Below are 20871 nucleotides of genomic sequence, written 5' to 3'. Positions count from 1 at the left end.
ACATCCCACCGTAACACAACATAAACACAACACAACCATTACCCAGAATCCCATGCAGCCCTAACTCTTCCGGTCTACATTATACACCCCCGCTACCACCAAATCCCCCCACACATCAAACCCCCCCCCCTCTCCGTGCGTTGGTTGAGCGGAAGAGTTAGGGCTGCATGGGATTCTGGGTATTGGTACCGTCAGTGTAAGCTGTGTGGCTGCTGAGTTAGTACGCCTTGCTGTCACTTACGTGAGCAAGCTGAAATTGCATTCTACGTGTGGTTGAGCAGGTACACTGTTAGGGCAGACTGTAGAGGGCGCCAAATGCAGTGTCATCACCCTCTAATATTCGGGAGTCTCCCGGGAAAAATGAGAGGGTTGGCAAGCATGACGCTATCAAGCGCCATTCATTCAAAACTCGCGGGCTGCACTAACATCAAATTTCCACATTGAAGTGCGTGCCGGTGCGTGTGTCGGAGACCCCTGGTTAACATAGCACAAAGCATTTAAGCTTTGTATGCGGTGTTTTTCATTTTAAATTTAAACAATTTTTTTTGTGGCTTTACTTACTTTTTTTAAATTGTGAAACATGCCAAAATGGCTCTTTGAGTGGTAAAGGTTGCCGACCCCTGACCTAACCCAAGGTTCATAAAGCTTATATATTTAACCAAAGTTACGTACGTTACACGCACGTACGGGCAAGCAATCAAATGTTTGGAAGCGCGCGGGTGGGACCTGATATTCAGCTGGGAATGACTACAACAGTAAATAAACACAAGATATATATGTACTCTATTAGCCACAACACAACCAGGCTTATATTTAATATGCCACAAATTAATCCTTATGCTAGCTCCTAGCTACTAGCTCGAGCTAGTTATAGCAAGCGATCAAATGTTTGGAAGCATACTCACGGTATCGCGTCCGCGTCTGTTAACGAAGTCAAAGTCCCCCTGGTAAGAGTCTCTGTTGTCCGAGTTCTTCGATCTTGACTGCATCTTTCGGGAATGTAAACAATGAAACACCGACTGTGTTGTGCTGCTGTCTTCCCTCGCAAAATACTCCGCTTTGCACCGACTTTCTTCTTTGCTTGCTCAGCTTCTTTCTCCGTAATGCAATGAACAAATTGCAACAGATTCACCAACACAGATGTCCAGAATACTGTGGAATAATGAGATGAAAACAGCTATTTCGTATTGGCTTCAATGGAGAAGCCATACCTGTGTTCTACTGGCTACGTCACGCGCATACGTCATCCTCCGAAGGCGTTTTCAACCGGAAGTGTGGCGGGAAATTTAAAATGTCACTTTATAAGTTAACCCGGCCGTATTGGCATGTGTTGCAATGTTAAGATTTCATCATTGATATATAAACTATCAGACTGCGTGGTCGCTAGTAGTGGCTTTCAGTAGGCCTTTAAAGAGCCTGAACCCAACCATTTGTTGGTCAAAATAGGACATCCGGACAAAGCTTCCACATCCTAGCACAGTGGTTCTCAATTATTTATTGTCAAGCCCCCCCAAGGGGGTAAAAACATGTTCATGCTGAACAACTTCCGCTGTACAATGAAATACTATTTTTTTATTTGTACAGTACGCGTCAAGCTAGCTCACGAGCACTTGCTCCAAATAAACCTCTTATTCTACTTACTGATGTTATACTGCATATTCTATTAGAAAACCCAAAACCAGTGAAGTTGGCACGTTGTGTAAATCCATCCATCCATCCATCTTCTTCCGCTTATCCGAGGTCGGGTCGCGGGAGCAGCAGCTTAAGCAGGGAAGCCCAGACTTCCCTCTCCCCAGCCACTTCGTCCAGCTCCTCCCGGGGGATCCCGAGGCGTTCCCAGGCCAGCCGGGAGACATAGTCTTCCCAACTTGTCCTGGGTCTTCCCCGTGGCCTCCTACCGGTCGGACGTGGCCAAGTGGAGGAGTTCAAGTACCTCGGAGTCTTGTTCACGAGTGAGGGAAGAGTGGATCGTGAGATCGACAGGCGGATCGGTGCGGCGTCTTCCGTAATGCGGACGCTGTATCGATCCGTTGTGGTGAAGAAGGAGCTGAGCCGGAAGGCAAAGCTCTCAATTTACCGGTCGATCTACGTTCCCATCCTCACCTATGGTCATGAGCTTTGGGTTATGACCGAAAGGACAAGATCACGGGTACAAGCGGCCGAAATGAGTTTCCTCCGCCGGGTGGCGGGTCTCTCCCTTAGAGATAGGGTGAGAAGCTCTGTCATCCGGGGGGAGCTCAAAGTAAAGCCGCTGCTCCTCCACATCGAGAGGAGCCAGATGAGGTGGTTCGGGCATCTGGTCAGGATGCCACCCGAACGCCTCCCTAGGGAGGTGTTTAGGGCACGTCCGTTGTGTAAATGGTAAATAAAAACAGACTACAATGCCTTGCAAATCCTTTTCAACTTATATTCAATTGAATAGACTGCAAAGACAAGAACTGGTAAACGTTGTTATTTTTTGCAAATATTAGCTCCTTTAGAATAAGTTTCAAAAAAAGCTGGTACAATTGGTAAAAAAAAGACTGAGAAAGTTGAGGAACGCTCATCAAACACTTATTTGGAACATCCCACAGGTGAACAAGCAAATTGGGAACAGGTGGGTGCCATGATTGGGTATAAAAGCAGCTTCCATGGAATGCTCGGTCATTCACAAACAAGGACGGGGCGAGGGTCACCACTTTGTGAACAAACGCCTGAGCAAATTGTCGAACAGTTTAAGAACAACATTTCTCAATGAGCCATTGCAGGGAATTTAGAGATTTCACCATCTACGGTCCCTAATGTCATCAAAACGTTCAGAGAAATCACTGCACTGATATTACAGACCTTCGATCCCTTAGGCCAGGGGTCGGCAACCCGCGGCTCCGAGGCGCATGCGGCTCTTTGACCACTCTGATGCGGCTCAGCTGCATACTTGCCGACTCTCCCGATTTTCCCGGGAGACTTCCGGATTTCAGTGCCTCTCCCAGAAATCTCCCAGGGGCAAATGTTCTCCGATTTTCACCCTAACAAAAGTAATACGGGCATGCCGTGATGGCACAGCGTTTGACGCCCTCCACAACCTGTACAAACAGCGTGCCAGCCCAACCACATGTTGTATGCAGCTTCTGCTTGCACTCGTAAGTGACAGCAAGGCATACTTGGTCAACAGCCACACAGGTTACACTGACGGTGGCTGTATAAAACAACTTTAACACTCTTACTAATATGCTCCACACTGTGAATGCACACCAAACAAGAATGACAAACACATTTCGGGAGAACATCCGCACTGTAACACAACATAAACACAACAGAACACATACCCAGAATCCCATGCAGCCCTAACTCTTCCGGGCTACATTATACACCCCCGCTACCACCAAACACCCAATAAGTTATTCACTGAAATATATTTATTAATTGTGGTTCTTACAAAAAATATATCTTATAAAATATAAAAGCTAAAATGTCTCTTGAAGCTCTGCCCCTTTAATTAGTGCATACTAAATAATTTAACTTTAGCCTACTACTACAACCATATTATTTACCAGCAACATAAAGTAAAACAGAGGCAGAGGTGTCCTGCCACAATCAGTAACAAATAAACAGAAAACAGTAGTGGTCAAATAAAAATAAGGCAACAAGAGAAGTATCCTACACTTCTCTTTTGTAAAGTAAATCTACATCAACTATATCATTTGCCTGAGAAGCTGGACAGGACACAAAAAAAAAAAAAAAAATTTAATTTTTTATTTTATTTGTGGCGGACGTAATTCTTTCGTGGCGGGCCGCCACAAATAAATGAATGTGTGGGAAACACTGCCATACGTCCTCTTTTCCCCGGACATGTCCTCTTTTGCGGGGCTGTCCGGGCGGGGTTTCTTAAAATGCCTCAAATGTCCGGCGTTTTGAGTTAGGGTTGCGTGTATTTTCAATGTTCGTTCAGGGTTAAGAACGGGTTAAAAACAAAACAAATTGTGGAGGCGAGCGCACGCAGCAGCATCCGTGAGGGAGGGACGGAGACAGTGAGTCGAGAGACATACAGGACACAAGAGAGAGATGTGGAGAGACAGACAGGACACAAGAGAGAGATGTGGAGAGAAAGACAGGACACAAGAGAGAGATGTGGAGAGACAGACAGGACACAAGAGAGAGATGTGGAGAGAAAGACAGGACACAAGAGAGAGATGTGGAGAGACAGACAGGACACAAGAGAGAGATGTGGAGAGACAGACAGGACACAAGAGAGAGATGTGGAGAGACAGACAGGACACAAGAGAGAGATGTGGAGAGAAAGACAGGACACAAGAGAGAGATGTGGAGAGACAGACAGGACACAAGAGAGAGATGTGGAGAGACAGACAGGACACAAGAGAGAGATGTGGAGAGAAAGACAGGACACAAGAGAGAGATGTGGAGAGACAGACAGGACACAAGAGAGAGATGTGGAGAGAAAGACAGGACAAAATAGAGGGATGCCGAAATGTAAATGCAACTTTCACCCTGGCCGTGACACATGGGAAGCAGAATGCACTGTGTGCAAAGCAGGAAGGTATATATCTGTGGCAAATAAATCAAATCAAATCAACTTTATTTATAAAGCACATTTAAAATTGACCACAGGGGTAGCCAAAGTGCTGTACAATGGGCAGGTTAAAAGATAATACGAGTACCGAGCAAACACAACACAACACAACACAACACAAACACAACACGATAAAAAATAAATAAATAAAATAAAATAAATACAACATAAAAACAGGTTCACAGCAGGTGTATTATGGGGCGCCATTGCAGGATGAATATCACTCAGTGTTAAAAGCCATGGAATAAAAGTATGTTTTTAAGAGAGATTTAAAAACACTTATTTTGTTATACTGTCAAGCAGTGTTGGCGTTACCGCACTTTTTATGTCTTTTTACGCATTGAAATCAGAAAGGACGCGCAATGGATTTTTTTTTTTAATTTACCGCCCGGTTTGCTTGTTTTTTTTTATTGTATTGATTATCAATTGTTATTGTTTGTCCCCGTTTATTGCGTTTTTATTGGTCATAAATTTTGATTCGCCGAAAGTTTTATCAATGACAATTACTGCCCCAGTTTGCACTCAGACAAGTTTACCGCGAGGAGCTGTCAAAATAAAGACTTCATGGTAAACACGAAGGCACTAATAGAGTTGTTACACCTTTCCTGCTTTCGGCTCCCAGGCCGTAGTCGAGGAGCGCAGGGGAGACGTTCCTCCAGGGCCGATGTACTTCACAGTGGGTCTTTACAGCTCCGGACTCGAGGGTGAATGACGAGGCCGGCGGTTTGTTGCAAGTTTGTGACTTTATTGGTGTCTTGCACGCAGCCATCCACCAAGCTACTAGCACCTGCACGCACTCACTGTTACCGCTCCCTCACCTCTCTCGCCCACCCACTCACTGACGTCACTCCCCTCACATGCTGTCATATCTTAAAGGGCCACACACACACATACGCTACTCTCATAACAGAGTTAAAGGCCTACTGAAAGCCACTACTACCGACCACGCAGTCTGATAGTTTATATATCAATGATGAAATCTTAACATTGCAACACATGCCAATACGGCCGGGTTAACTTATAAGTGTAATTTAAAATTTCCCGCTAAACTTCCGGTTGAAAACGTCTATGTATGATGACGTATGCACGTGACGTCAATCGTTGAAACGGAAGTATTCAGACCCCATTGAATACAATACAAAAAGCTCTGTTTTCATCTCAAAATTCCACAGTATTCTGGACATCTGTGTTGGTGAATCTTTTGCAATTTGTTTAATGAACAATGGAGACTGCAAAGAAGAAAGTTGTAGGTGGGATCGATGTATTAGCGGCGGACTACAGCAACACAACCAGGAGGACTTTGAGATGGATAGCAGACGCGCTAGCCGCCGACCTCACCTTGACTTCCTCCGTCTCCGGGCCGCCGACCGCATCTATGATCGGGTGAAGTCCTTCCGCCGTCGATCGCTGGAACGCAAGTGAGCACGGGTGTTGATGAGCAGATGAGGGCTGGCGTAGGTGGATAGCTAATGTTTTTAGCATACACTACCGTTCAAAAGTTTGGGGTCACATTGAAATGTCCTTATTTTTGAAGGAAAAGCACTGTACTTTTCAATGAAGATAACTTTAAACTAGTCTTAACTTGAAAGAAATACACTCTATACATTGCTAATGTGGTAAATGACTATTCTAGCTGCAAATGTCTGCTTTTTGGTGCAATATCTACATAGGTGTATAGAGGCCCATTTCCAGCAACTATCACTCCAGTGTTCTAATGGTACAATGTGTTTGCTCATTGGCTCAGAAGGCTAATTGATGATTAGAAAACCCTTGTGCAATCATGTTCACACATCTGAAAACAGTTTAGCTCGTTACAGAAGCTACAAAACTCACCTTCCTTTGAGCATATTGAGTTTCTGGAGCATCACATTTGTGGGGTCAATTAAACGCTCAAAATGGCCAGAAAAAGATAACTTTCATCTGAAACTCGACAGTCTATTCTTGTTCTTAGAAATGAAGGCTATTCCACTAAATTGTTTGGGTGACCCCAAACTTTTGAACGGTAGTGCAGCTGTGTGAGGTCCCGTTGCTAAGTTAGCTTCAATGGCGTCGTTAGCAACAGCATTGTTAAGCTTCGACAGGCTGGAAAGCATTAACCGTGTATTTACATGTCCATGGTTTAATAGTATTGTTGATTTTCTGTCTATCCTTCCAGTCAGGGGTTTATTTATTTTGTTTCTATCTGCAGTTAAGCCCGATGCTATCACGTTAGCTCCGTAGCTAAAGTGCTTCGCCGATGTATTGTCGTGGAGATAAAAGTCACTGTGAATGTCCATTTCGCGTTCTCGACTCTCATTTTCAAGAGGATATAGTATCCCAGGTGGTTTAAAATACAAATCCGTGAGAGAAAAAGGAGAGAGTGTGGAATCCAATGAGCCAGCTTGTACCTAAGTTACGGTTAGAGCGAAAAAAAGATGCGTCCTGCACTGCACTCTAGTCCTTCACTCTCACGTTCCTCATCCACAAATCTTTCATCCTGGCTCAAATTAATGGGGTAATCGTCGCTTTCTCGGTCCGAATCGCTCTCGCTGCTGGTGTAAACAACGGGGAAATGTGAGGAGCCTTTCAACTTGTGACGTCACGCTACTTCCGGTACAGGCAAGGCTTTTTTTTTTATCAGCGACCAAAAGTTGCGAACTTTATCGTCGATAAATCCTTTCAGCAAAAATATGGCAATATCGCGATCAAGTACGACACATAGAATGGATCTGCTATCCCCGTTTAAATAAAAAAATGTCATTTCAGTAGGCCTTTAAGAGCCGCATGAAAGCAGCCAAAGAGCCGCATGAGGCTGGCGAGCCGCGGGTTGGCCAGTTCTGACCTAGAGAGCTAAAACAGCCCCAAAGAAACCATGTTGCCAGCCAAGAACTATCGTCAACAACAACAATAACTAGGAGTATCAACAAAGTCGTGATTTGAGCATCTATTGTGTCAAAGAGTTCAATGTTCTGTCGGCCACAAAGGCGTAATTGTATGGTGCTGGGAGGTGGAGGGGGTGATGGAGTATAGTGGGGGGGTCTGATTTCACATTGTCTTCAACCGAAACCAACGCAAGCTCATTCAAATATCAGCTAACAGGAAGAAAGTTTAATCCACCAAGTTATTCTTCTTCTTCTTTTTTTTTTTTGACGGAATTACAGGCAACAAGGCGATTTGTAACGCAAGACGCTTCATTGTGTTGCCCAGCAGGACGTAACTCATCACTGCTTCCTTCAGCTTGAGCTTTTTGGAAGATTGTGTGATATAATCCAAATGGCTCCTTCTGGAAACCAAGCAAAATCTCCCTTTTTTGTTTTAAATTGAAGGCCCCCCCCCCCCATCCCCAGCCCCAAGACATGGTCTTCTCCCGGCGCACAGGTGAGGGCAACCACCTATCATGACGTCACCAAGGAGGAGGAGGAAGGTTGGGTGGGCTTGACGGAGAGCAGAACGCCTCATTCACTTCATCCGCAGCTGACTGGAGCACGGACAGGTAAGTGGACCCAAATGAAGACAAATTGTGTATTGTTTATGACTTTGGAGGTTTTACTGTATTTGTGTTAATATGTACAGTATGTGTTACTTTGATTGGAGTCTTGAGGAAATGTTCCAAGAAATTACGATTTTTATGTGATTTTTTTTTTTAGCCTTAAATTAAATAAATTCTGTTCGGCGATTTTATTGTATTTTTATTTTTTGTTTGTTTTTCTGTCAGTGCTATCAATTACGAACATGTTATTAATAATGATAGATTAGGGCTGCAACAACTAATCGATTAAAATCGATTATTAAAATAGTTGCCGATTAATTTAGTCATCGATTCGTTGGATCTATGCTATGCGCATGCTCAGAGGTTGTTTTTTTATTTTTTATTTTTGTATTTTATTTTTTATTTTATTTTAAATAAACCTTTATTTATGAACTGCAACATGTACAAACAGCTGAGAAACAATAATCAAAATAAGTATGGTGCCAGTATGCTGTTTTTTTCCAATAAAATACTGGATAGGATAGAAATGTAGTTTGTCTCTTTTATCCGATTATTAATCGATTAATCAAAGTAATAATCGACAGATTAATCGATTATCAAATGAATCGTTAGTTGCAGCCCTATGATAGATATGTCAATGACTTAAAATATTTTGTTTTCGTCAAAATGTATATGTTTTTATTGACGAACAAGCAATCGAGGCGGGCTCTTTTTGACAGTGTTATATGATCGTGAAAGACAAGACCATGATTTATTTATTATACACATTCCAACTTAAAAACAATTGTAAGTGTATTTGACCTACATACCTGCCTATTATTATTATGATCATAATTATAATTATTATTGTTACATTTATTATCAATGTTATTAACAGAAATTTCAATTCAAATTTGCACTACAAAAAATTCTGTAAGCATTATTTATGCTCCGTTTGATATACATACAGTATGTGTATGAAATTACCTGTAAAAGTGTAAGATAACATTGATTGATTGATTGATTGATTGATGGATTGACTACCACTACTTCTACATTGATTGACAGCACTCACCAAGAACCTGCAAATATATATATATATATATATATATATATATATATATATATATATATATATATATATATATATATATATATATATATATACATACAATACAGGCCAAAAGTTTGGACACACCTTCTCATTCAATGCGTTTTCTTTATTTTCATGACTATTTACATTGTAGATTGTGACTGAAGGCATCAAAACTATGAATAAACACATGTGGACTTTATTTATGTACTTAACAAAAATAGGTGAAATAACTGTAAACATGTTTTATATTCTAGTTTCTTCAAAATAGCCACCCTTGGCTCTTATTACTGCTTTGCACAGTCTTGGCATTCTCTGGATGAGCTTCAAGCACACCTGTGAAGTGAAAACCATTTCAGGAGACTACCTCTTGAAGCTCATGGAGAGAATGCCAAGAGTGTTGCAAAGTAGTAATCCGAGCAAAGGGTGGCTATTTTGAAGAAACTAAAATATGAAACAAGTTTTCAGTTATTTCACCTTTTTTTTTGTTAAGTACATAACAAAACATGTGTTCATTCATAGTTTTTGATGCCTTCAGTGACAATCTACAATGTAAATAATCATGAAAATAAAGAAAACGCATTGAATGAGAAGGTGTGTCCAAACTTTTGGCCTGTACTGGACATTGATTGACAGCACTCACCAGGAACCTTTTATATATATATATATATATATATATATATATATATATATATATATATATATATATATATATATATATATATATATATATATATATATATATATATATATATATATATATATATATATATCATTTTTTTAATTTTTTTTTCTTCTTCTTTTTTTACACAATTATAAAAGGTTCCTGTATATATATATATATATATTTATTTATTTATATATATATATATATATATATATATATATATATATATATATATATATATATATATATATATATATATATATATATATATATATATATATATATATATATATATATATATATATATATTTATTTATTTATTTATTTTTTTCTTCTTCTTTTTTTACACAATTATAAAAGGTTCCTGGTGAGTGCTGTCAATCAATGTCCAGTACAGGCCAAAAGTTTGCACACACCTTCTCATTCAATGCGTTTTCTTTATTTTCATGATTATTTATGTATATATTTATATATATATATATATATATATATATATATATATATATATATATATATATATATATATATATATATATATATATATATATATATATATATATATATATATATATATATATAAAAAATGTTATTTATTTTTTTCTTCTTCTTTTTTTACACAATTATAAAAAGGTTCCTGGTGAGTGCTGCCAATCAATCAATAGTAGTAATAATTGTATTGTTGTTATAATTCAACATGAATTATACTTTATTATTTTACTTCTTATGCATAAAATAATGATAGATTATATATTGATTGGATGAAATTTCAATTATTCAGTACAACATACATATTATATTCTTATTCCTGATATTAAATGCATTTTTTTTCAATTGAACTCAAATATTTTTTGTATTTATTTATTCAATTGATGCTGGTTCAACCCCTGTATTGTTGGACATTGTTACTATGGCAACAGTATCCAGGTTTGGCAACAATTATATTCATTGCAGAGAAGACGATGACCTTAAATCAAAAAACAACGTTCAAAATAAATTACTGTACACAATTAAAATGTATATACAGTACATATATATATATATATATATTTATTTATTTTTTTACATGCGTGCGCAATTATTTAGATGCGTGCTGCTGTCATCGAGTTTCCAGGGTGTCAAGCCCAGAGGAGGCCATGCTGGGGGAAAAACAAGCGGCCCTTCTCCCACTGGGACCGATCCGGGAACAAAAACATTTTAATTGTGTCCGCGGATAAACTCCGGCAATCACGATACGACAAAGATGTTCTTATCGGCGAGGGGCTGATGCTCAATGACCGAGCGTATCAAAGGCGACAAACTGCACGAATGGTTGGCCTTAAGCAAACGATTATGACATCGGTTTCATGTCGACAATTAAGAATCGGAAAATACTTACTTGGACGGATTTCATGGTAGTTGACAAAGACATTCGCGTGCAAACTGTCTGCATTGTGTCCTAAGAACACCATAGAAAGCGTGTCTTCATATAGAGTACTGTACACTGTACTGTATCTGTGCGCCACTCTGATTTTATCATTGCAGGACCAGCAAACAACTCTCCCTTCCTGCCGCAGCCGTCACTACTTTTGCAAAGCACACAGGTGTGTTTACCTATTGGATAGTTTTTTTTTAGTTTCAGTTTATTAAGGATCCCCATTAGTCTACACCGCAGTGGAGACTATTCTTCCTGGGGTCCAGGTAAAAAACATCACACAATCACAAAACAAAAGATTACAATGCAGTACAACATGATTAATAATAAAATGTTGTAATACAAAAATAGTAGAAATGCGTTAAAATGTAATATTGGAAATTATCGGTATCGTTTTTTTTATTATCAGTATCGTTTTTTTTTTTGTTTGTTTTTTGTTTTTTAATTAAATCCACATAAAAAACACAAGATACACTTACAATTAGTGCACCAAACCAAAGGGGTTGTTTCTTTCTGTTATTAATATTCTGGTTCCTACATTATATATCAGGGGTCACCAACCTTTTTGAAAGCAAAAGCTACTTCTTGGGTACTGATTAATGCGAAGGGCTACCAGTTTGATACACACTTAAATAAATTGCCAGAAATAGCCAATTTGTTCAATTTACCTTTAACTCTATGCTATTATTAAAACTAGCTAATTCGAATCTTTTTGAAAAAATTAAAAAAATAATTTATGGAACATCATTAGTATTTTTTCCTGATTAAGATTAATTTTAGAATTTTGATGACATATTTTAAATAGGTTAAAATCCAATCTGCACTTTGTTAGAATATATAACAAATTGGACCAAGCTATATTTCTAACAAAGACAAATCATTATTTCTTCTAGATTTTCCAGAACAAAATGTTTTCAAAGAAATTCAAAAGACTTTGAAATAAGATTTAAATTTGATTCTACAGATTTTCTAGAATATTTTTTTTAAAATTTTAATCATAATAAGTTTGAAGAAATATTTCACAAATATTCTTCGTCGAAAAAACAGAAGCTAAAATGAAGAATTAAATTAAAATGTATTTATTATTCTTTACAATAAAAAATAAATTTACTTGAACATTGGTTTAAATTGTCAGGAAAGAAGAGGAAGGAATTTAAAAGGTAAAAAGGTATATGTGTTTAAAAATCCTAAAATCATTTTTAAGGTTGTATTTTTTCTCTAAAATTGTCTTTCTGAAAGTTATAAGAAGCAAAGTAAAAAATAATGAATTTATTTAAACAAGTGAAGACCAAGTCTTTAAAATATTTTCTTGGATTTTCAAATTCTATTTGAGTTTTGTCTCTCTTAGAATTAAAAATGTCGAGCAAAGCGAGACCAGCTTGCTAGTAAATAAATAAAATTTTAAAAAATAGAGGCAGCTCACTGGTAAGTGCTGCTATTTGAGCTATTTTTAGAACAGGCCAGCGGGCTACTCATCTGGTCCTTACGGGCGACCTGGTGCCCGCGGGCACCGCGTTGGTGACCCCTGTTATATATCAATATATATCAATACAGTCTGCAAGGGATACAGTCCGTAAGCACACATGATTGTGCGTGCTGCTGGTCCACTAATAATACTAACCTTTAACAGTTAATTTGACAAATTTTCATTAATTACTAGTTTCTATGTAACTGTTTTTATATTGTTTTGCTTTCTTTTTTATTCAAGAAAATGTTTTTAATTTATTTATCTTATTTTATTTGATCCATTTTTTAAAAAAAGTACCTTATCTTCACCATACCTGGTTGTCCAAATTAGGCATAATAATGTGTTAATTCCACGACTGTATTTATCGGTTGATATCGGTATCGGTTGATATCGGTATCGGTAATTAAAGAGTTGGACAATATCGGCATATCGGATATCGGCAAAAAGCCATTATCGGACATCCCTAAAAAATAGCAACAACAACGGACAAATACATAATAATGTTCATACCAAAGATAAAAAGAGCGATATAAAAATAGATATATATTTTTGCAAAAATAAAACAAAGAACCAATGGCCTATAATTATAGTTTATATAGGAGAGACAAGCCTCTTGTTTGTCATATTACAGAAGTAGTATTACTTTTCTACAGGGGGATAAAAACATGATCTATATGAGGAGTGAGTGCCGTACAATATGAACGAACAAATTATTGTTATGTAAAATATTATGAGCATTTGGCAGTTAAATGGTTGAAATGTTTTTTTAGCAGACAAAATACAATGGTCAATATGTGGCCCGCGAGCCATAGTTTCCACACCCCTAATCTATATGCTGTTCAATCTCAACTCAGTTCTGTAAAATAACAACTTTATCCGAGTAGAATTACAAATTTTATTTTGTAAACATTTTTTTAGGTCTTTCTTTTTGTTAAAATGACGAGGTTTTATTTTGTAACACTTTTGAAAGTATTACAACTGTATTTCTGTCCCAATTATTCATTTATTCTCTTCAATTTCATAAAATTTGAGCGTCAAAATATAATGGCTTTGTTTCTGTAAAAATCACAACACTATTCTCATTTTAAGGCTTTGTTTATGTCAAATTATAATTGGATTTTTGTAATATTATGGCTTTTTTCTGTAAAATTATAATTTGATTAGTGTGATATTATGGCTTTACTGCTTTGATAGTACAACTTTATTTATTCTCATTATATGATGTTCTTCATCTAAATATATATATATATATATATATATATATATATATATATATATATATATATATATATATATATATATATATATATATTGTTCTGATAATTTTATTGATTCACTTTTACTATTTTACCTCTGTAAAAATGCAACGTTGGTCTCATAATATTTTGACTTATAATAATAATAATATTATTAGAATAAAAATTAACTTCATGTAAATTTACTACTTTAGACTTGTAACATGTGTCTGTCATTTTCTATCTTTTTTGGTAAAACCATGATTTAAGTTTCTCAAAAATTACAACTTTATCCTCATAAAATTGTTTCCAAATACACAGGACAAGATGTTAAAATCCAGAGTGCCACCTCTTACCTCCCGTGTTGAAGACTTAAAGACTCTGACTTATTATCTATGTTGCTGCAGGCTGGACAGACACATTATTAGGGTTGTCAAGTGGGCTCCTACTCTCATGGACGTTTCGCTGACTTGGCCCACGACGCCTCAAGTAGATTCAGCGGTGCATTCTGGTGTCCCAGAAGCACCCCCCCCCCCCCACTGCATCTGCCCAGCTGCTTTATTTTGGAGACCAGTTGGGGTCTTTCCTCTTTAGCCAGAGCCACTGGCTGCTCCACTCTGCCACCCGCGATGTTTCCTTTATGGCCTGACGTAGAGCTTGACTGCCAACTCCCACGTCCCTCATCAGCCTTATTGTTGATGTTGCCACAAAGCCCCGACATCCAACTTCTACAGGGCAGACTTCGCCGCTCAGCCTCTGCAGCTAGCTCTGCATACGGGAGCTTTTTCCACTCAAAAGTTTCCTCCACCGCATCCTCCCAAGGGACTGTGAGTTCAACAAAGTACACGATGTGCTGGGAGTTGGACCACCGGACTAGGTCAGGCCGCAAGTTAGTAATTGCTATCTCTGGTGGAACAGTGAGTTTCTTATACACGTCCACCAGCATCTGCCAGTCCCGGGTTACCTCCAGCTGTCCCAACCTGGGCCTTGATGGTGTCTTTCGTTGCCTCTGTTCCCCCTCGCTAATAAAGGCAACTGGCATATTCAGGTTGGGTGTCCTGGGTGGCAAGGAGTTGTTGGTTGTTGGTTGTTGGTTGTTCTCCTGCTTTCCAGGGTTGCTGCCAAGCATTTGAGTACTTTGTTGTGTCTCCAGGTGTATCGTCCTTGGGAGAGGCTCACTTTACACCCAGTGAGGATGTGTCTGAGTGCAGCTGGTGTTGAGCACAGGGGGCATGATGGATCTTCACCCAGCCATTGGTTGACGTTTTTAGGGGTGGGAAGGACATCATAGGTTGCTCGAAGTAGGAAACTTACCCTACTCGATTCCATCTCCCATATATCTCTCTAGCTTGTGCCACAGCCTTGGCATATCTATTCGACTCTTCCTGTCGACGGACCTCGGCCACTAGCAGCTTGCACCGCTCAGCAGAGGTTGCCTTGTTCCAGGAAGATTGTGTCTCTCCAAGTCCCAAACCGGCTCTTCCATGTTGGACTTGGCCCACAATGTCAGCGTGGTGGAGAGCAGATTTTGCCTACTGTACTGCATTCTTAGCTGACCACTTCTTCCCTGCTGTCAGATTTGGGGATGCAGCTCGGACCACAGTATCCTTCGACTCTGTTAGGGTCATCTCGAGCCTCACTTTGTAGCATTTGAACTCCTCTGTCAGGCTAGAGAGAGGCAGTTCGAGTAATCCATGACCATACAGGCCGATGCTGCTCAGGCATCGAGGGACACCTAGCCACTTTCTTACATAAGAGCTGATTGTTCTTTCCATTTTCTCCACTCTGGTGAGGGAGATGCCATACATGGTTAGTGACCACATGCCTTGGCAAGGTCTAGGAATATGATGTGGAGATCTCTCCTCTCTTTCTTCGCAGCCTGGATTTCATGCCAGCTAATGCTGGTGTGTTCGAAGCATCCGGAGAACCCTGGGATTCCTGCTTTTTGGACTGAGGTATCCACAAGTCTGTTCTCGTCCAGGCAGTTGGTCATCCTCTGGGCAACTAGGCTGAAGAAAATCTTACCCTCTACATTGAGGAGGCTGATGGGGCGGAACTGGCTGATATCTGTAGATTCCTTCTCCTTGGGAATCAAAACTCCTCCGCCCCTACACCATGCTTTGGGTATGATTCCCTTCTCCCAAGCCACCCTCATTAGCCGCCACAGGAAGCGAAGTACATCAGGGGCACTCTTGTAGAGTCTATACGGAACTCCATTTGGCCATGGGGCTGATGATGCTCTTGCCCGCTTTACTGCTTTCTCCACTTCACTCCACTTTGGGGGGGCTAATGTCCAACTGGTGTTGTGGTTGTTCAATTGGTGGGATGTCTGATGGAATAGCTGTCTGCATGTTCTTCTTGTCATCCACAAACATTTCTTCCAGATGTTTCTCCAGCTCCTGCTTAGACGTTTTAGGTTTCCCCCCTTTTCTTCAGTGAAAAGTGATTTCACAAATTTAAAGGGGTCCTTGAAAAAACTTGATCTTGCACGTTCTTTCTTTTTCCGCTGTTTTCGCAGGTTTTCTGCTCATCTCAGGGTTGTTAACCAGCTTTTGATGTTTCCCTGGAGATTGTTAATGCCTTCTTTCTCGCTGTCTGAAGCCTTCCTCCACTTCTTCTTAAGGTGTCTTCTCTCTCGAATCAGGCATTCTATCTCCTGCTGCCGTCTGGACTTGCATTGTGGTGCTACTACCTTTGCCGTTTTGACTCTTGCTCCATATCGTTCTGCCCCATAGTTGTAGATGATGTCTCCCATCTTGTCAAGCTTTCTTTCGACTGTGCCCTTTAGTCCATGTAGGATGCTGATTAGGTCTGAGTTTATGATTGTCCATTATTCTTTTCGGAGGCGCCGGGCCATTTCACCCGAGGTTTGCTTCCGCTGATCTTCTTTTCCACTGCAGGTTTCCTTGGCTGGATGAGCTCTGCACCTTCCTGTGCATCTGTCAATGTGCTTGAGTTTCGTTCCTCAGTGCGGCTGATGTCCTGCAAGCTTTGGTGAGACTCCAGTTGCTGGACTTCCTTCGACTGATTTGATTGACTTCTCAAGAAGTACTTATCAATGCAAGACCCTTGTTTTCCTTCTCTCATGCACCCATTCTTTCCTTGATGTATTTTCAAGCCCCGTGAAGATGTTATTTTCTTCCAACCACACAAACAGACCTGGAGCCTTTTCTCCAATGTTGATGATAATGCTGTGCCTGGTTTTTGTTCAGTGCTAGTCTTCCTCGTAGTCAATTCCATCCCTGGGTCTAAAACCATGGTATTCTTTGATGAGTCGTCTTTTGCCCTCGCTCTCGCAGACTCTAGGGGTGTTCTCTCTTTAGTTGAGTCCGTAGCAATTGGTGGGTGTCTTCAAAATACTTACTGGATCCTGTCGACATGGGTAGATAGCCCACGCCTGCCCCAGTGGGATCTATTTCCTCCTGTCAGCTGTCTTTTCAGCAGTCACATGGTCTTTCCCTTGTTGTCAGCCACTCTATTCACGGCAGTCACTGGATGACTCCAGGGGGAATGTTTCCAAATACACAGGACAAGATGTTAAAATCCAGAGTGCCACCTCTTACCTCCCGTGTTGAAGACTTAATTGCCACAAAAATGACAACTTGTATCTGATAGTATTTAATGCTGTCAAAGTTAATATTTTAAAATGCAGATTAATTGCGCTAACTATTTTGAGTGCACATTCCCATTTATATTAACCGCGGATGCAAATAATTTACTGAGCCTAAACACAATTAATCGAAATTAAAAAGTGTGGTTAATTTGATTTTAAAAAAATTTAATCGGTACAAAAGCGGTAGAAAATGGATAGATGGATGGTCAACTTTAGTCCGGTAAAATTGCAACTCTAATTCTGGAAAAATAATTACTTTATTTCTATAATAATATGACTTTATTATTGCATCATTACAATTTAAGTCTAATAAAATTTTAACTAACTGTCATAGAATTGCTTCAATTTATTTTTTTCTGGTAATTGCAACTGCATCTTGTAATATTATAGCTTAATTATTTCTTTTTAAATACAATTTTCGGAAAATTACATTTTCAGTCGGGTAAAATTACAAGGTTAGTTTTTAGGTTCGTAAAATTGCAACTTGAATTTTCACAAAAATGACACAAATATTTATTTCGTTGCTTCGAGTGAGTGCAATCATTAGAATGATACATTTTGTCAATGAATCTATTTTCTGTGATGTTCGCAGGCTGCAGAGGCATCATGTCGTCAACCCTTCTCTTATTAGGCCTTCTTACTATGCCAGGATTCATCACAGCCCCCTCAACGACAACGGCCAACACTCAGTCCACCGCTTCCTCTACGTCTATAGGTACACCAATGTCCTCCGCCAGCATGTCTTCCTCCACAGTCCCTACCGGAGTCCCCATGTCCAACACCCCCACCCTCCAGATCTCCTCAAGCGCAGCTTTAATACCCACAGGCTCTTCATCAAGCACACCCTTATCCACAGTTTCGGTAACAACCCCCACCATGCAGTGGTCCACCATGACCACCAACCCTGCAAGCGGAGCACCCACTACCACTGCAGCTGCCACCCAGGCCACGGCAGGCACAACCTTATCCACAGAGTCAGCAGCCAGCACCATGATGTGGTCTGCCAGTAGCACCAGCCTTGTAAGTGGTGGACCAACAACCACTGCTGCTGCCACCCAAACCCCCACAAGCTCGGGCACAGCAACCGGCACCATGCAGCCAGTGACCGGAGGAACAACCGCTGCTGGTTCTACACTTATGGCATCTGTTAGCTCAGTCAGCGCTCCTGACACAGGAACCAACTCTGCCTCCTCCACAGCCACACCCATGTCCACAGCGACCATGAAGACCACCGCTTCACAGACCTCCGTGAGTTCAAGCACTGGCTCTTCGACCTCCATGCCAACCACGACCACAACCTTATCCACAGGGTCAGCAGCCAGCACCATGATGTGGTCTGCCAGTAGCACCAGCCTTGTAAGTGGTGGACCAACAACCACTGCTGCTGCCACCCAAACCCCCACAAGCTCGGGCACAGCAACCGGCACCATGCAGCCAGTGACCGGAGGAACAACCGCTGCTGGTTCTACACTTATGGCATCTGTTAGCTCAGTCAGCGCTCCTGACACAGGAACCAACTCTGCCTCCTCCACAGCCACACCCATGTCCACAGCAACCATGAAGACCACCGCTTCACAGACCTCCGTGAGTTCAAGCACTGGCTCTTCGACCTCCATGCCAACCACGACCACAACCTTATCCACAGGGTCAGCAGCCAGCACCATGACGTGGTCCATTGGTAGCACCAGCTTTGCAAGTGGGGTACCAACAACCACTGCCGCTGCCACCCAGTCCCTCACAAGCTCACCCTTATCTACAGGTTCAGTAACAACCCCCACCATGCAGTGGTCCACCACCACCACCACCAACCCTGCAAGCGGGGCACCCACCACCACAGCATCTGCCGGCCAGGCCACCACAGGCACAACCTTATCCACAGGGTCAGCAGCCAGCACCATGATGTGGTCCACCAGTAGCACCGGTCTTGCAAGTGGTGGACCAACAACCACTGCTGCTGCCACCCAGACCCCCACAAGCTCACCCTTATCCACAGGCACAGCAACCGGCACAATGAAGCCAGTGACCGGGGGAACAACTGCTGCTGGTTCTACACTTACGCCATCTGTTAGCTCAGTCAGTACTCCTAACATAGGCACCAACTCTGCCTCCTCCACAGCCACACCCATGTCCACAGCAACCATGACGACCACCGCTTCACAGACCTCTGTGAGTTCAAGCAGTGGCTCTTCGGCCTCCATGACTACCACCACCACAACCTTATCCACAGGGTCAGCAGCCAGCACCATGACGTGGTCCATTGGTAGCACCAGCCTTGCAAGTGGGGTACCAACAACCACTGCTGCTGCCACCCAGTCCCTCACAAGCTCACCCTTATCTACAGGTTCAGTAACAACCCCCACCATGCAGTGGTCCACCACCACCACCAACCCTGCAAGCGGGGCACCCACCACCACTGCATCTGCCGGCCAGGCCACCACAGGCACAACCTTATCCACAGGGTCAGCAGCCAGCACCATGATGTGGTCCACCAGTAGCACCGGTCTTGCAAGTGGTGGACCAACAACCACTGCTGCTGCCACCCAGACCCCCACAAGCTCACCCTTATCCACAGGCACATTAACCGGCACAACGAAGCCAGTGACCGGGGGAACAACTGCTGCTGGTTCTACACTTACGCCATCTGTTAGCTCAGTCAGTGCTCCTAACACAGGAACCAACTCTGCCTCCTCCACAGCCACGTCCATGTCCGCGACGTCCATGTCCACCATGACCATGACGACCACCGCTTCACAGACCTCCGTTAGTTCGAGTACTGGCTCCTCGACTTCCATGACGACCGCAACCTCTGCTGGTATGTTTTGTTTCACAAGTCAACACAATCCATTCCATGACACTAGTTGACTTCCAAGTTGTTCTAACTTCAAAACGAGTAAATGATGGGCATTGATTTGTTCCAAGCTCATAAAACCTTTCATCATTAAGGCAATGCTTTAAATCACAATTCTGCCAATACTTTAGAAACATTGCGTTTTAGAAACATTGTGTTTATTTTAAAAAAATCATTGTTTTTAAATAAATCTAAGTATTTTAAATTAAGTACTATATATAGAGAGAGAGGAGACAGACAGACAAACGCATTGAGTACACTGAGATATGTAAGACCATAAGATTTAGAATGGCACAAGAAATCTCAGACTTTAAAGGCCTACTGAAATGAAAAAATGTTTATTTAAACGGGGATAGCAGATCCATTCTATGTGTCATACTTGATCATTTCGCGATATTGCCATATTTTTGCTGAAAGGATTTAGTATAGAAAAATGATGATAAAGTTCGCAACTTTTGGTCGCTGATAAAAAAAAAGCCTTGCCTATACCGGAAGTAGCGTGACGTCACAGGAGCTAGTAT

At 41.0% G+C, this 20871-nt stretch overlaps 1 protein-coding gene across 1 annotated transcript in view; it reads left to right on the top strand.

The window, feature by feature from the left end:
- The first annotated feature begins 7975 nt into the window (after positions 1-7975).
- The window catches only part of LOC133660502 (mucin-5AC-like), a 30522-nt gene continuing 17626 nt past the window's right edge, over positions 7976-20871 (top strand). The window contains exons 1-4 of the mRNA XM_062064040.1: positions 7976-8039; positions 11297-11355; positions 18095-18217; positions 18329-20314. Coding sequence (XP_061920024.1) covers positions 18109-18217; positions 18329-20314 — 2095 coding nt within the window. The 5' untranslated portion in view covers positions 7976-8039; positions 11297-11355; positions 18095-18108. The remainder of the gene's footprint in view (positions 8040-11296; positions 11356-18094; positions 18218-18328; positions 20315-20871) is intronic.

This window comes from Entelurus aequoreus, linkage group LG11 (genome assembly GCF_033978785.1).
Source record: "Entelurus aequoreus isolate RoL-2023_Sb linkage group LG11, RoL_Eaeq_v1.1, whole genome shotgun sequence".
NCBI lineage: Eukaryota > Metazoa > Chordata > Actinopteri > Syngnathiformes > Syngnathidae > Entelurus > Entelurus aequoreus.
This window is presented reverse-complemented; position numbering and strand designations above follow the sequence as displayed.